We start from the raw sequence: 15,528 nt of genomic DNA, 5'->3' as shown, positions 1-15,528 counted from the left end.
ATGAGGGAGGACCTTTTGCCAAGCATGTCCAACCCCCTGAATAGTCCTTGGTCGCTGGAGTGTGCAAAAATATGGCAGCAACGCAGGTGCTATTGTCTGAAAATGTTTCTGAAGAGAAGGCAGGGGGAAGAGAAGTTATTCTGACAGTAGATGATACATTAGACTAATATCAGGATTTTTTTTTTGCATGTGTGGTCAGTGAAGAGAATTTTTGGCAGTCAGCTCTCTTTAACTAGGTCTGTATACAGCACACTGGAGCCTGGTAAGTGCCTCTGGCTTTTTTTACAGGCAGAGTTTTGGTGCCTAGGGGTCTGGGCAGGACATGCCTGCAGGCGGGAGTGGTCAGCTGGCTCCCAGCTCCCCTCGAGGCTGTGGATCAAGTTATCAGTACCCTCTCGCCTCTTGCCTCTCGCCGCAGCCTGTTCAGGCTCCTGAGTTCATGTGTGCCCCACGCTAGTCAGGTCGCCCCTCGCCCTCAGCGACAGTCCCGAGAAGGCAGGAATGGGGGCCATCCTTGCTCCCATGTAGGCAAACAAGGGGGCCGAGGGGCATCAGAGGGTGTGTCCTGCTGCCCCGGGAGCACCAGGCCTGTTCGGTGAGGAATCACGGGAAGGAGTCTATCTCGGAGTTCGGCTCTGGCTACACAACTTTTAATTTCCGAAGCAGATTTATCAGCACAGCTTGAATCATTCAGTGGAAGGGAATGAAGCAAGAAACCCAAAGGCGTGAGGCCCCAGGATCATTCGCAGGGCAGTTGTGCTGGACGAGAGAGGCACACACGATGTCTCAGTGCGCTGGGTCCTTCAGTGCCCCGTGCCCTTTCCAGGCCCAGCCTTGTTTGTGCAGGGAAGGCCCGATGGGCAGTGTTGGGACAGAAGTTCCGCTTTTTCATCCACATCAGCCCCAGAACTTAGAACATTTGCCTCCACGAATTTTTGTCATTGAATTTATAGTTTCATCCTGTCAACGTGATATTAAAGCTCTGTCTGGGGAGAGCACATCAAAGCTCTCTTGATTCCAAAACTGTGTTGGAAATGAGTAATTAATTAGGGTATTAATGGTAATTTAATAGATGTAATTTAAAGCTTAGAACACTATTTCTAAATACCTTACAGGAGAAAGTGCACCCTTGAATAATAGTGTGCTTTTTTTAAATGTGGCTCTAGGGGAAAGAAGACTAATGTTTATTTTGTGAGGGCTGCATGCTAGGCACCATCTATGCTGTTCTTTTGTCCTCAGGAATTCTGCGCATGGTTCCCTTTCACAAGGGCAGGTTGAAGGCAGCATTGACCAAGATCGACCAGCTCAAGGGTGAGGGTCTAGGCTGAAGTCCCACATGGAACTCTAGAGCAGAGTTTATACTCTAGAAGTTTCATTTTTCCTGCCAATGCACACAGAAGGAAATTTGGAGGTACCTTTAAAGACTCTAGGTGCTGTGGATTGCTTTTTTATTTATAATAATTTTCTTCTTGGGCCTCTCCTGGTGGTGCAGCGGTTGAGCGCTGGGCTGCAAAGCTGTCCGCAGCCTCTGCAGCGCCGGTTCGATCCCTGGCTGCCAGCGAGGGTCCCACATGGAGCGCAGACCTCTCTTGCTGCGCCCGCTGCTCCCCTCAGCAGTGTATTTCGTCGGTCTGCCTGTTCTGCTCCCCGCTCTGGCTCTGGTGAATCCTCTTACCCTCCGGCCCTTCTGACTGTACCCAGTGCTTGTATAAATAAATAAAGCAATCTTTAAAAAAGAAAATTTTCTTCTTATAAAAATACTAACGGCCATTGTGGATGATTTGAAAAATCACTTGTTTTTAATCTGCCCTCCAGAGATACCCACTTCCAACATTTGCTATCTTTCCTATCTCTTTTTCTATAGGTGTATATGTGTAGTATAGATGATAAGCAGTAGTAGGTACAGTTTTTAAAATCCTACTGTCAATATTTTTATCAGGGTTTTTATACTTTATATCAAGACTCTTTGTCTATTCCTTTAAAAAATCAGTGTAATTATTTTTAGTAACTGCATTATATCCTTTTCCATGTTTATGCCATAGCTCAGCTACGCATTCCCCAAGTGTTTTACGTTTAGAGATTTTCCAGTGTATTCCCATCATAAACATTGTGCACATGAACCTTTGTGTGCACTCCTGATAAGTTCTCTAGGGTATATAACGTCTTGAAATTTCTATTTATTGTTAATTGAGGGAATATTGGGATACCCCATCAGGTATGGCCGCGATAGTGCACCCACCACCAAAGCACCCACAGTCCCCGCCACAGTTATGCTGCCTTCCCTCTTTGTTCTTGCTCCCCTAGGGCATATAATTCTGTGGGAAGAGAAATTGGGTCAGGCTCCTTGCGTATTTTCAGGTTCCATTTCGTACATGCTGTCACACTGCTTCCTGTAAATGCTGTACCGGGAGAACTTCTCTCTCTCCCTTGTTTGTGGGAATCTCAACTAACTTGTTAATAGCTATGAGTATTACTTATTTTTAATCATTTGACAGGCAAAAATGATACTAGTTTAATTTATATGTGCTTGATGACCAGCAAAAAGTGGTCATCTTTCCATCTATTAGGTAGAAATTTGCTTTTCTTATTTTCCAAAATGTTTGTTAGATGCAATGCTTCTTCGTTAGCTCTCATTGCGTCTAACCACTTTTCAGATCTGCTGATTTCCTTTTACATGGGAACTGAAGTGTCTTAACCTTTTTAGTAGCAATAGAGGAAGACATGGGGCAGTAGTTGGGACAAGAGGTGGAAAGGAATGCTTGAATATAAATCAGAAGTTACCTAAACTAGAATTCACTGAACTCGGACATTGGAAGGAGGGGAGATGGTGACTTGTGCTTGAGGTCATCAGACCTGGAGAGAGGAGGGAGCACCGAAAGATATCGGATGGTTTCACTTACAGGAGGACTGTAGGGGAACCAAATAAGACATCAGGGGAAAAAATAATAACAATGCAAAGCACAACAAAACAAAACAAAAACAACAGACAATTATAAACCAGAGACATCCTGCAGGGGAGGAGGAGGGAGAGGGATCAGAGGGAGGAGGGAGGAGCACAGGGGACTGAGGTGATGGTGCACGGGTGCCTTGGGGAAGGGAACTCTATGGGGACTACACCTGAGGGGGTGGGGAGAGGCAAATATATTGTTTAAAAATGAACATTGATGTAAAAAATATATAAATAAAAAATTATTTTTAAAGTAAAAAATATATATATATATATCGCATCAGGGATGTCCTATCATGGCCACCAGGTGGTGCCATCGGCCCTGGACAATTTGGTTTCGCTGGTGGGAGGGCTGGGGAGGGTATTTATAAATGGTCTTGAGTGACTGAGGTGATAAAGAGGCGGAGTGCCAGTCACACACATGGGACATTCACTGCGTGGGCATTTGTCATTAACCTGTCAATCAAGAATCATGAGTTGACTTGGGGTGGTGGTGTGTGTCCGTAGAGGAAGGATTGGGGCTGGTCTTTAAATATATGTAACAGTTTCCTTGAGATATAATTCACATATCATGTAATTCACAAATTTAAAATATACAATTTAATGGTTTTTATAGTCAAACCACCTCCTTCGACTCTGGAATATTTTTATCACCCCCTCCCCCCGAAAACAAAACAAAACAAACATTGGGGTAGCCATCATTGCCCCAAGTTCCCCCCACCCCTATACTCTTTCCCTAGACCCTGACAACCACTAACCTACTTTCTGTCCCTACGCATTTGTTTACTGTAGATTTTTCATATAAATGGAATTATATAATGGGGGGATCTTCTGTAATAGGGTGGCTTTCTGACGCATTCCTTGCCCAGCCGGTATTGCCCAAGTTGACTTTGCGGAACAGACATCAGCATGGTTAGATCGACTATTTTAATTGCTGTAACACTTTCCAGACGAAGCTACTTAGAAGAGTCATTTTTCTGACATAATCGATCATCAGAATCCCCTTTCAAATGAACAATTCCTGGTCCACAGTCTCTGCAGGAATGTATGCATGTATGTATGGACTTTCGAGGTACTGTTGTTTTACACCCTTGTTAATGTTTTGACAGTATAGGATTCTCCCTTCAGGTGTGGTCACGATAGCTCCCCTACCACAAAAACCCCCATAAAAGCCCCACAAAAACCCTCATTGTGCTCTCACCCCTTCCTCACTGCCTCATCCTCCCCTCCTCTGTCTTTCCCTGTGGATCTGCAGAAGTTTAAAGTTGGTAGTTTCTGGGAGTCGTTGGGGCTACTTAGGATTTTAAGGGGGGTGCCCTGAATGATTTTAATGACTGCTTGGCTGTCAGGCGTGGGCAGTCAAGTCATGGAGAAAAAGAAGCCTGGTTTTGAGTAGAGGCATAAGAAAGGAATGGCCTTTCCCCAGTTTGCAGAGAAACTGGCCACAGCTTCAAATCCAGGGCCTCTTGTGGGAAGGGAGCTGCACCCCCATCATTCTTGGCTCACGTCAGAGTGTCATCTTGGACTCAGCCTAACAACGTGCTTATTTGAAGGCCGTCAAACCCAGTGACGTCAACCTTATTTACCATTCAGCTGACAAATGTCTGCACTATGCAGAAGTTGAAGTCTGAAACTCACCAGAGTAACCCAGAGTACCCTTAATGATGTTGTAAGCTTCACTAAGAATGGCTGTGAGGTGGGCACGCTGCACAAAGGAGGTATTGGGATTGCAGGACAAGATGGGCCTTTGGAGAGACTTGTGTGCTTCTTTTACTGGAGAACATTGTGGTCCCTTGACGTGACATCCCTTGCTTAAGGTCACTTACCAGTCAGGGTGAGATTCTTGACCTTCCCTTTTCCTACTTATTCTGCCATGCTTCTCTCTGTCTCTCTCTCTCTGTCTCTCTCTCTCTCTCTCTCTCTCTCTGTCATCATACCATAAATGAGGACACCCAGAGCTAATGTGTCCACACTGACAGAGCTAACTCATCTATAGTTGCTTTGGAGGAGTAGGAGTTAAAATAAGGACAGATGAAACATCGAAGATGGCATTCCTAACTCATTTTTTAGAGCAGCCCTGAGCAGATCCAAGTTTTGTGAGGCCTGAATCTTATGCAGTGTGGAAACCCTCTTGAAGGAAAAGAATACAAAATTACAAGTACAAAATTGGGTTCAGGGTCTTGCCAATTGGATCTGTAGGCCTCTGAGGCCTAAGATCTGTACCTTTCATTCACTTCTCTGTAAGTTTACTTCTAGGATCAGTAATAGTGAGATTTCTTGTTGTGTGTTCTGCTGGATTTTTTTATTTGTTTAACATGTGGCCTGCTGAGAACTGTTTAGTCACCTCCAGGCTCACAGAATGGAGGCCATTGTATCAACAAGTAAGTATTGAGTACCTGCTCTATGCAGAGAATCCTGGAGGAGACACAGGTCAGGAAGCTGCAGTCTCACTCAGGAGATGCGGCTCAAACACGTAATAAATACTGATAGCAGCTTCCCTCCGAGCTGAGGCCTGAGCCAGGTATGACTCCGGGAGCCCAGCCTCTCTCTGTGTCTCCAGGGTCTGTCTCACAGCCATCCTGTCCTACTCCAACAGAAGGGTACTGGGCATGGGCACCAGTCAACACCCTTTGGAGTTTCTGGATGAAAAAGTTTTCAGGGCTTACACGACAATTTTGTGGTGTGCCCCCTCGTCCTCCAAGTCCCTTGAATCTCCTATCAGTGTTTTGAAATGAATCAAAAGTACATTTATTCACATGGCCACTTTCCCCGAAAGTGTGCCTGAGAGCACTGAAATATTGGCAACAACATGAGGGTCCTGAGTCAACTCTATGCCTGTTCTCAAGACACTGGTTTTATTTCCATTTTGGAAATAAGTAAATAAATAAATACCTACTTCTATGTAGTTAAGCGATCATATCAGCGTTCGCTCCTGTGTTAAAAAACCAAACCAAACCACTAAACCTCGTTTGTGCTACTTGCCAAAAGATGCGGCGTGGAGATAGAGATAAAAGTAGATAGAGTCAGGGGGGAATTAGTTTAATGGAGGATGTTTTCTCTTTGTTCATTTTGTTTCATTTTTTATTGTTACCTTTAGTTTCACTGAACTTGAGACAAGCCAGGTTTGCATCTTGTCAAAATGTCCCTTTCCATTGGTGGGAGAAATGACCAGCCTCAGTATCATCCCAGACTCGCTTTGTTTTTCACAGCGGTTTCACTGTCATTTAGAAATGAGCCTTCTAGAACAATCAGGCACGAAGGGGCATTAAAACCCTGGAGGCCTTTCAGCCTCTCCTTGAAGAGCTGGATGGAGGGTTCCGGGAGTTTGAGGAGTGGCTGGTGACTCCTGATGTCAGAACCAATCCTGTCTCTCTTGTGTCCCTCCCTGTTTTGAATCATGGATTTCAAACATCCTCAAAAGCTCTTCGCCGGTAATTCCAAAACTCTTAACAAATCACTCCTGAGTAAAAATAAACAAATATGCAGAGGAGCAGAAGGATATTTAGAATATGGTTTTAATTAAAATTGTTAAGTTTCCCTTCTCAAAACCTTGTATAAGCCATTAAATATGCAAAAACAAACCTCTGGGTAAGGAAAGCAGACAAGGCTATTATCATTCGCGATTGTGAATTTTATAAGAGACAAATAATTTATTTGTTTCTCTTCTTGTTAACACCAAGGAAATCATGTCATGGTTGTAGCTATAAAATGCCAAGTGACTGCCTGTTGAATGATGCACACAGAGGGGTATATCATCTAAGATAAAAACGTATCCTCCATCAACCTATGAAACCGTGAACGCTTGCTGTTCCAAAGCTTTGGTAAAGGTGCTGCAGAAGAAATCATCTAGCAGGCACACTAAAACTGCCCGAGGTAGTTTGGAATCATCTGGCTGCTGGCTTGTGGCATAGTTACCTTGTGACTGCCCAGCTTGCCAATTATCTGGGCCCATTTACCTCTGTTCTCACTCTGCCAGCCATTTGGCTATTTCTCTGTTTATTGACACCTGAATCCACGGGGAAAGAAATGCATGTTTATTAAGTGTTTGTACCAGTTAATCTTCTCAATGAAGCACTGTTATCACCCTGTTTCACAGGGAAGGGAACTGATATTCCAACAGGTAAGATAACTTGCTCAGGATCACCGAAGCTTTTAAGTGTAGAGCTCAGCCATTGTACAACAGCGACCACTTACTGTTTGCCAGAATCCATGCCAAACACCTCACCGGAACTATTTTATTTTACTTCAATGTCATACAAACCCCTTTAGACTGGCACTGCTTGAACCTCACTTTACAGATGAGGCCATATATCTTGTGGGTTGGAGCCAAGATTCAAACTCAGGCAGCCGGACTGCAGAGTGTACTTTGGCCCACCATATCCATTCCATCATCTTCCATGCACCGAATGGTCCAGCCACATGCAGCCTCACCTGAAGTGTGGCTGGTTTGACTTGTGATGTGCTCCTGCTATCAAATACTCACCAGGTTTTGAAAGCAGGCTGCAAAAGAGAATGGAAACTATCTCCTCAGTCCTGTTCGATATCACATTAGAATGATAATTAATCATTGGGGTATATAGGATGTATTGTTACATTTAATTTCACTTTAATTTTTTGAATTGAAGCTACTGGACCATTTTAAAGACCCACATGGTTCACATTTGATTTCTACTTCAAGGAGAGAGACTGGGAAATTGACTGAGGCCAAGGTTGTTTCTTATCAGTGCTTCTCGTCAAACTTTGGGTTGAAGCCGTTTTGGTTTTTTTTTTTTTAATTTTATTGATTTTTAAAGCAATTTTTGAATGTAAGTCTGGATTTATTTATGCCTTTGAATTGTGCTTTCCCCTCCCCCTCTACCATCTGTGGGTTAGAAAGATGGCCATTTTTTTTGAAAGATTTATTTTATTTATTTATGCACACAAGAACTGGGGTACAGGTCAGAGATGTGGGGGGTGGTGGGGTGGTGAGAGGATTCACCAGAGACAGAGTGGAGAGTAGAACAGGCAGAAATAATGAAATACACTGCTGAGCGGAGCAGCGGGGGAGGCAGGAGAGGTCTGCTGCGCCATGTGGGTAGCTCCCTGGCCCGGGATTAAACTCACGCAGCAGTGGCTGGTAATAGCTTCACAGTGCTGAGACTCAACTCCTTGCGCCACCAGGGAGGCCCACACTGGACATTTTTAAGGTTCATAGGAAACATGTGAGTTGTGATTTCAGTCTCCACATGGAGTGCCTCACCCGAATGAGGACACGTCGCAGGTGCCGGTCTCCTGGGTTCCCTGGTGTGAGTCAATAAGCATCTCCCACTCAGCTTTGTGACCCCTTGTGTCTTCCCCATATACCACTAAACCCAGCTCAGGTATGTGCCTGGCACAGTAGGTGAATGTTCTCGGATGTTGGTTTTTTTCTTTTTGTGTATGGTAAAATACACATAAAATAAAATAGCCATTTAACTGTTTTTGATTGTGCCATTGGCGGCATTAAAGACATTTACATCTTTGGGGATGTTGTTTTATTCCTAATAACTATTGCCAGACAGAAATGACATTTATGTAAAAAAGCAGAGGGTGGGAACATTTGTATGAGATGGGAAAACTACAGGTCAGAAAAACTTTACTGAAGGTTTGCAGAAGATTTAGTCTGAGCAGACCCCCTCCTACCAGTACACACTCTGCCTGCCCTCCCCTCCTGAAGCTGGGATTTAAAAAAGCAGAAAAAAGAAAATGATAGTAACTGCCAGAAACTCAGAAACAGAATAGAATGTCCTACAAGGATATCTCTGTTTGTCCAAAACAAATGTTTATGCTAGCTATTTAGAAAAGACTTACTTATTTACAGAAGCTTTGGATGGAGAAAGCATAGGTCATTACTGCAGGTACCAGTTTATAGGCCTAGTGAGAATGTTCTTTATCATGGTCCAGAAAGCCTCTGTCACCCAAATTGAGTCCCCCTTGTCTAAATTTGCCCAAGAGTGGAGGGGATTCCACGGGAAATAAAGCACACCACACCACATACCCTCACTCCAGACCCTTAGAAAGGAGGATCCTGACACCAAGCCAGCCGACAGAGGGGGCTGGGGCTGACAGAGCACGCCAGGCCCTGCACCCCCCAGAATGGGCCCTTCTTGGTCTCTGCTACCACTTCATGCCTTTTCCCCGGCCTTTTGTTTCCAGTGAGCTGCTTCCCTTTAAAGCTCGTGCTGGCTCGAAAGGTCCAGCCTTAGTGGGCCTTTGGAGCCTGGGACAGAGTTCCCCACTGTTAGCGACATGTCTTGGTGTGCCCCCCTCCTTCCGTGAGCCATGCACTCTCTGCATCCCATGCCCTAGACTTCTGCAACTCTCATTTTCTCTTGTATTGAAGGAGATGCTTACTAACTAGGAGACTTAGCCATTGGCTTGGGTCTGGTCTGACCTTGATTTCCTCCTGCCCACCAGGACTGTCCCTGCCATGGCCTTCTCCCGACCTCTCTTCAGCTGGACTCCTGTTTCGAAGTCAGTATTTTAAATTAAAATACTCATCCCACAAGCTCTCTGGGGTGCAAAGAGTTTACAGGATCAGAGCCCCACATACTAATTCATACTCGTTATCGTAGCAGAGACCATTCACCAAAGAGAGGGCGCACAGCACATGTCACGTTTTTGAGAACAGAGAGGTATGACCCAGGCCCTGGACCAAGGATGTCACCTGTAAGTGAAGTGTCAGAAAGGAAGTTGTCGTCGGGTGCTGTAAAGAACTGGAGACAGCAGAACTCCAGGAGCTAGAGGCCCAAGTTCATATTTTGAGTTTTTCATAGTTTTGTCCATGTCGTCGCTTAATCCAGCCCCCACCACAGTTTTGTTGATGTGTCGTGTTATTTTTTTCAACAATTGATTTCCTCAACTGAAGTTCCATTCTGACTCCCAGTTGAGTCCTACAACTTCAGCAAGAATCATAGAAAAAAGTTGTAAAAGGACTCACAAGGGGCCTTAACCTCAGTACAAAGACATACTTGGCCTTGGTACAAATTGTTGTATTAAGATTTCATTTCAGGCAGCAAATAAAGTTATATAAAGGGGCTGAAAGTGCTACTGCAGAGTACCAATTAAAATGACTCTTTTTTAATTTACAACATTCACGGCTAACCTGAAAATGCTTCATTTTCAAATTAATGTATTTATTTTGGGGTAACATGTGCCTGTGTTGGGGGATGTGGGTCTTGTGGTGGCTGCAGGAAAATTAGTTAAATTCACAGAATAAAATTTGAACTTTGGTAAATGAGTAAACAGCCAAAACAAACACGACTTTGGAAAAAAATACACATTTTCTTCTTTTGAAAAGCAAGCAATGCCTAAGCAAAATACCTTAAAAGTGAACTAAAAAGCTTTTCTAAAATAAACAACTCCGCTTGTGATCCTAAATGGAGACCATATGTAGATGTGAAAGCTGCGGATGCCCTACACCCAGACTCGGAGTCCTGCCTTCACTGTTTGCGTGACGCCCAGTAGATGATGATAATATTCCCTGTGGTCCCGAAGAAAGCAGAGTTTTTTTAGAACCTAGTATGGAGGGGGGTAGCAGTAGAAGAAAGAAAAGGAATGAAAACAATTGCCTTTGAAGACAAAATATCTGAACGATGTGTTTTGTTTTGCTTATCTGCTGGCAGGCTCAGCTGAATTCAGATCTCTCCTGCATGTATAGGATGTGCCAGGGGTGTGCAGGGTGCCAGCCTATGATGCAGACTGTATGGGGAAGTCCCTGTGAGCCACCAGGCTGCTCTCCCAGCTTTAGGAGTGCTGGAGCAAACCACCGCCAGAACCAGGCCCCTGCCCTGGGGCAAATCAATGAATACGCCAGTTCAGCATAGATAGAATCATTCCTTTGTTTTTCTCAATTACCAAATGCTGTGTGCTTTGGGGTCACGTCATGGGTTTGGAGAATGTGGATATTGCAACATAAGCCCTCCCCATTCTAAACAGCCCTCACCCTCACCGTTCTGTTACTGAGGAGGAGCGTGTGGGCCCTAACATCCAGCTCTAAGTATAAGTGATTATGGTCTTGTTCTCCTAGGCCACAGATAATCTCTTCCCTTCCCATGCCCGTGGCCACTTCCATCAAATATGTGTTTATGCGGGTGTGTTTTGTCCTCTGAAATTGGGTGTCAGATCCTTAAAGGAAGGGATTATGCCTCCTGGCTGGAACTGGGGGATGCTTGCTCTGAAAAAACAAGTAGGATGAGTTCAAGTATTAATTTAATTATTTAGTTTTAAGTTGAGGAGCAGACACTGCTGTTTAGCAAAAGCTTAGTTGTTTTTAGCCCCTGTTGCTCTTGGGCCCAAATGTAGGACAGTAATCACCAGGATGAAAAATAGAGAGGATCATTCATTTGGGAGAGTAGGAAATGTTGATTGGATAATAAAAGTGGCTTGCTACATGCAAACTGAGCTAAGCATTTTACATATAGTATCTTACTTGATCCTCCCACAGGCAAACTATCTCCAAGTCAAAAAGGAGAATGAGAAAGGCTGTCATGTTATCAGATGTGTGACAGCATGTGGATGTGCACCAGGGCCTAAAAACTGGCAGCTATGAAAGGTTCTTTGTAGAAAAGATACTCTCTTGCCTGTGAGTCCTCAGTAAATAAAAATTAGTCACTTTTCATAACTATGCCTGAATTTTATGTATTGATTTTTCTTCAAAATTTTATTGATTTGCCATTCATTTGTGGTGTTTGAATTTTAGGACTTTTATTTCTCCCCGGGAAGCAAAGGCAGAAAAAGGTCTTTCTCTACAGAGCTGATTTTGAGGATGTTCAAACGTACTCAATTCTTTCATTCCTTTCAGCCCACTTGGATTATTCGGTGGCAAGGAAGCAAGAACATGGCTATAAGAGTCTAAGGTTTTTAAGTCCCACCAAGTTAGCCATTTCTCCTTTTAAAATTATTTTTAAGTGTTTCTGATGGAAGTCTATTGGTTCATAACATTATGTGGGGTTCAGGTGAATGGCGTGGTCAGTCAGCATCTGTGCAGAATACACTGTGTGCACTGCCGAAGCCTAGTTTCCTCCTGGCCTTTCTTTCAAGTGTTTCCCCCACTGTTTGGTTTTTTTTTTAAAAGATTTATTTATTTCTGCATACAAGAACTGGGGTGTAGGCCAGAGGTGTGGGGGTAGGGGTGGTGGCAGGATTCACCAGAGAGTGGGGAGCAGAACTGGCAGATCTACTGAAATACACTGCTGAGGGGAGCAGCAGGCGAGACAGGAGAGGTCTGTTGCACCATGTGTGTTGCTCCCTGTCTGGGGATTGAACTTGTGCTGCAGTGACTGGTGACAGCTTGATAGCTCTGTCTTTAACCCCTGCGCCACCAGGGAGGCCCCATGTTTCCCCCATTAATAAGGGCCAATTTACTTGTCTTTTCAACCCTTTCCCCTTGCTTCTGTCTCTTTGTTCCAGCACACTGCACACTGGTGTGTAGTGAAGCCCCCAGAATTCTGTCCTGAGAAGAAGCCCAAAGTGTGGATTGACAGAAGGTGACTGTCACTTACAGTCTTTGAGAAGTGTTTGCACTTTTTGTTGTGCTTATTTACCTCCTGTCTTGGGGGATGGGAAAAACAAAAAACAAAACCTTGGGGGCAAGTCAGTCCATCCTCAGTCAGGCCCTAGGGGCACCTCTGTGGCCCTCATGTCCAGCCCACTGCTGCCTGCAGACCGTGTGCTGCTCACCCCCTTCCACACCTGCCTGCAGCCTCCAAACCAGACGTCAGCTGCCTCCTCTGTCCCACTTTGCTTTCCCTCCTCTTAGTTCCCTTTGCATCTCTCCGCTTTCTTTCCTGCTGTCTTCAGGTGCTCTCCCCCCTGCACCTCCGGCTGTCCGTCAGGAGAAACTGGAGGAGGGTGGCCTTTGTTGGAACAACCTGAGCACTTCAGTCTCCCAGAGCATGCACAAAAGCAAAACGGGTCATCGCTTTATAAATGATGTATCGAGACGTGCCGGAGGAATGAAGGCCCAGACCGCAGTATATTTTTAGCGTCTGCTGTTTGTGGTAACATAAGTGAAAACTGCTGGATCCCTTCCCTTCAGCTGAATGGCTGGTATTCAGGAGTGTGTGCCCGCTCCCTGCCAGACTCTCCTCACGGAACTCCCTTTTTATGAGGTGGGTGACTGGCTCCTTGGCACCAGGCTGCCCCGCCACAATTCCCCTTTATTGCCCAGCCCCGATGCCCAGTTGCACGGTTCCATGGGCAGCCCCGGCATGGGGCTGCGGGCGGGGGTGGGGTAGGGATGAGACTCTGCTGGCTGCGAGCTTGTCAGGGTGTTACCAAATTGTGAGGCAGAGTCTGCAGGCAGGGGCTGTGTCTGGATGCTCTAAACCTTCTGGAATGAGGCTGGCACTCAGACATGGAGGAACCACAGCAGCGAGGGCTGGGCAGGCTCCCCATCTCAGAATCGCCCTGCTGGTGCCTGGCGACAGTGGGCAATTGACCCACCAGGTGGTTGCCATTTGGGATCCTCAGGGTGAGCTTGAAAGTACAAGAGCACCCCTTTATTCTGACAGGTCATGCCACCTTAACTAAGGAGGAATGAAAGGTCTAGACCACCAGCTTTGGAGCTAGAGCTAACCTTTGGAAGATGGACACCCACTGTAAAGGGTACGGATGGCTGTGGAAGGCCCCATGGAGCTTCTTCTGCTGCTGTTGCGGAGTGGAAATTGCTGGTATCCTGTCTCCAGATTGTACCAACTTGCTGAGTAGCTTAATTGAAGCAAGTAACAATCTCCCGGGATTCACTTTCTCACTTATGAGTTGTAATTCTTGTCCTACTGACCTCACTAAAACGTTTTTAATAAGGATATAAAAGTACTTTGAAACTATTGAAACCATAATATTACAAATGGGGGAGAGTGCCAGCCCCCATTCATTTTCTTCATTTCTACCAACCTTGACTTCTAACAAAACTACCCCACCAGTCCCAGCCAGGGGGGTTCTTGCATCCCGGGGTTGCCTGAGGCTCTGGGAAGGACATCACTTATGCTGTGAGAACTTATCTTCAGGAGGGAGGTGTTTACATTCATTTCCCACAGAATTTAAGGAGAAAACGTTCCTGAGGGTTTTTTGTTATTTTTTTTTTTCCTTATAAAATGTGAGGGAATGCCTCTTTAATTAGAGTGAAACCTTAACTAAGGACTTCAACTGCAGCTACAGCTCCTTAAACTAAAACCTCAAGTGACTTTTTAAAAAAGCCTCAGCAGCCAGACGGGTTGTCACAAATGCCTTGAACCAAGACTCTCGCCCCAAGTCTCCCTCCTAGTTACACTGATCTTGTATAGAAGAAGTGGAAGTCTGGCCCCCTCATTTTCCAGCCCCTTGTTACTGAAATTGTGGTAGCAGCATCAATGTCACCTGGTTACTTACTGGGATGCAGAGTCTTAGGCCCCAACATCTGCCTCCAGAACCTGCATTTTAACAAGATCCTCACAGGGGGGGCTGTTTGCACTAGAGTTAGAAGACAAGACTTGCAGAGCCTAGGCTGACTCTCATTTTATTTGTTATAAAAAGGACTTGAGGTGACCAGGATGACTGGCTTATAAGGAGGGAGAAGCCAACTTAAAACCAAGCAGCTGCAACCATTTAATATAGTTCTATGGTTATCTGCACTTTAATACTCTGAGAACATACTGCTAGACATATTATATTGATATTCCCAATAATAACCTCAAATGATCCAAAAAGATAAAATCATATTAGAAAGCTTCCATTTAAAGTATTAACTGAGGGCCTCCCCGGTGGCGCAGCGGTTGAGCGCTGGGTTGCAAAGCTGCCCGCAGCCTCTGCAGCGCCGGTTCGATCCCTGGCTGCTCCCCAGCCACCGGAGGAGGGTCCCACATGGCGCGCAGACCCGCTGCTCCCCTCAGCAGTGTACTTCGGTCCTTCTGCCTGCTCTGCTCCCCGCTCTGGCTCTGGTGAATTCTCCCACCCTCCCGTGCTTCTACTATACCCAGTGCATGTATAAACAAAACAAACAAACAAACAAACAAATAAATAAATAAATAAAAACATGCCTCTATTAAAAAAAAAAGTATTAACTGAGATTTATGTGAAAATTTTCTTTTGAAATGGTTAAATAAAAAGGAAATTGATGCTGAAGGAGATGCTTTAGTAAATTCTATATGGAAAATCGTATTCTCCAGAGAAAGATAAGTGAGCTGCTACTATTTTTAGAAACCTCAGTTCACTCAGAATTTGTGTTTCATGTACTGCATTTCGGAGGGTCAAATGACATCAAGGTGTGATAGCAGAGAGTCACTCTACAGCTAAACAACTGAAAAAAAAAACAAACCCCAAACCATAAAACCAATACAACAAAAAACCCTGGTCTATTCAGAGTCAACAGGTAGAATATTTTGTACTAGCAAACATTCAGTTTTCATTTACTAGACACTGGTAACTGATCTGAAAATCACTAGGGCAAGAAAATGGATTTAAGACCAAGAGGAATTATTGATTAACCAGAAAGTTGGTTTTCTTTTCTGGATAAGCGAGTACTATCGGTGCTGGACTCTGGGTGGTGGTCTTCATATGTCCTTCTGGTAACTGCCGTGTTGAGA

At 44.8% G+C, this 15,528-nt stretch overlaps 1 protein-coding gene across 3 annotated transcripts in view; it reads left to right on the top strand.

Moving 5' to 3' along the window:
- The window catches only part of SCG5 (secretogranin V), a 55,008-nt gene that overhangs the window by 17,388 nt on the left and 22,092 nt on the right, over positions 1 to 15,528 (top strand). The window contains exon 1 of one of the 3 annotated variants that reach the window (XM_054700268.1): positions 13,218 to 13,439. The exons of the other annotated variants lie outside the window; for them this stretch is intronic. Within the exon in view, the coding sequence (XP_054556243.1) occupies positions 13,304 to 13,439 (136 nt within the window). The 5' untranslated portion in view covers positions 13,218 to 13,303. Of the gene's footprint in view, positions 1 to 13,217; positions 13,440 to 15,528 lie in introns of those variants that run through there. 3 annotated transcript variants of the gene reach the window in all.

The sequence above is a fragment of the Talpa occidentalis genome, unplaced genomic scaffold, assembly GCF_014898055.3.
Source record: "Talpa occidentalis isolate TD23 unplaced genomic scaffold, MPIMG_talOcc4v2.1 talOcc4.11, whole genome shotgun sequence".
NCBI classification, from domain to species: Eukaryota; Metazoa; Chordata; class Mammalia; order Eulipotyphla; family Talpidae; genus Talpa; species Talpa occidentalis.
Note: the sequence above shows the minus strand (reverse complement) of the source record. Positions and strands in the feature narration are given on the sequence as shown.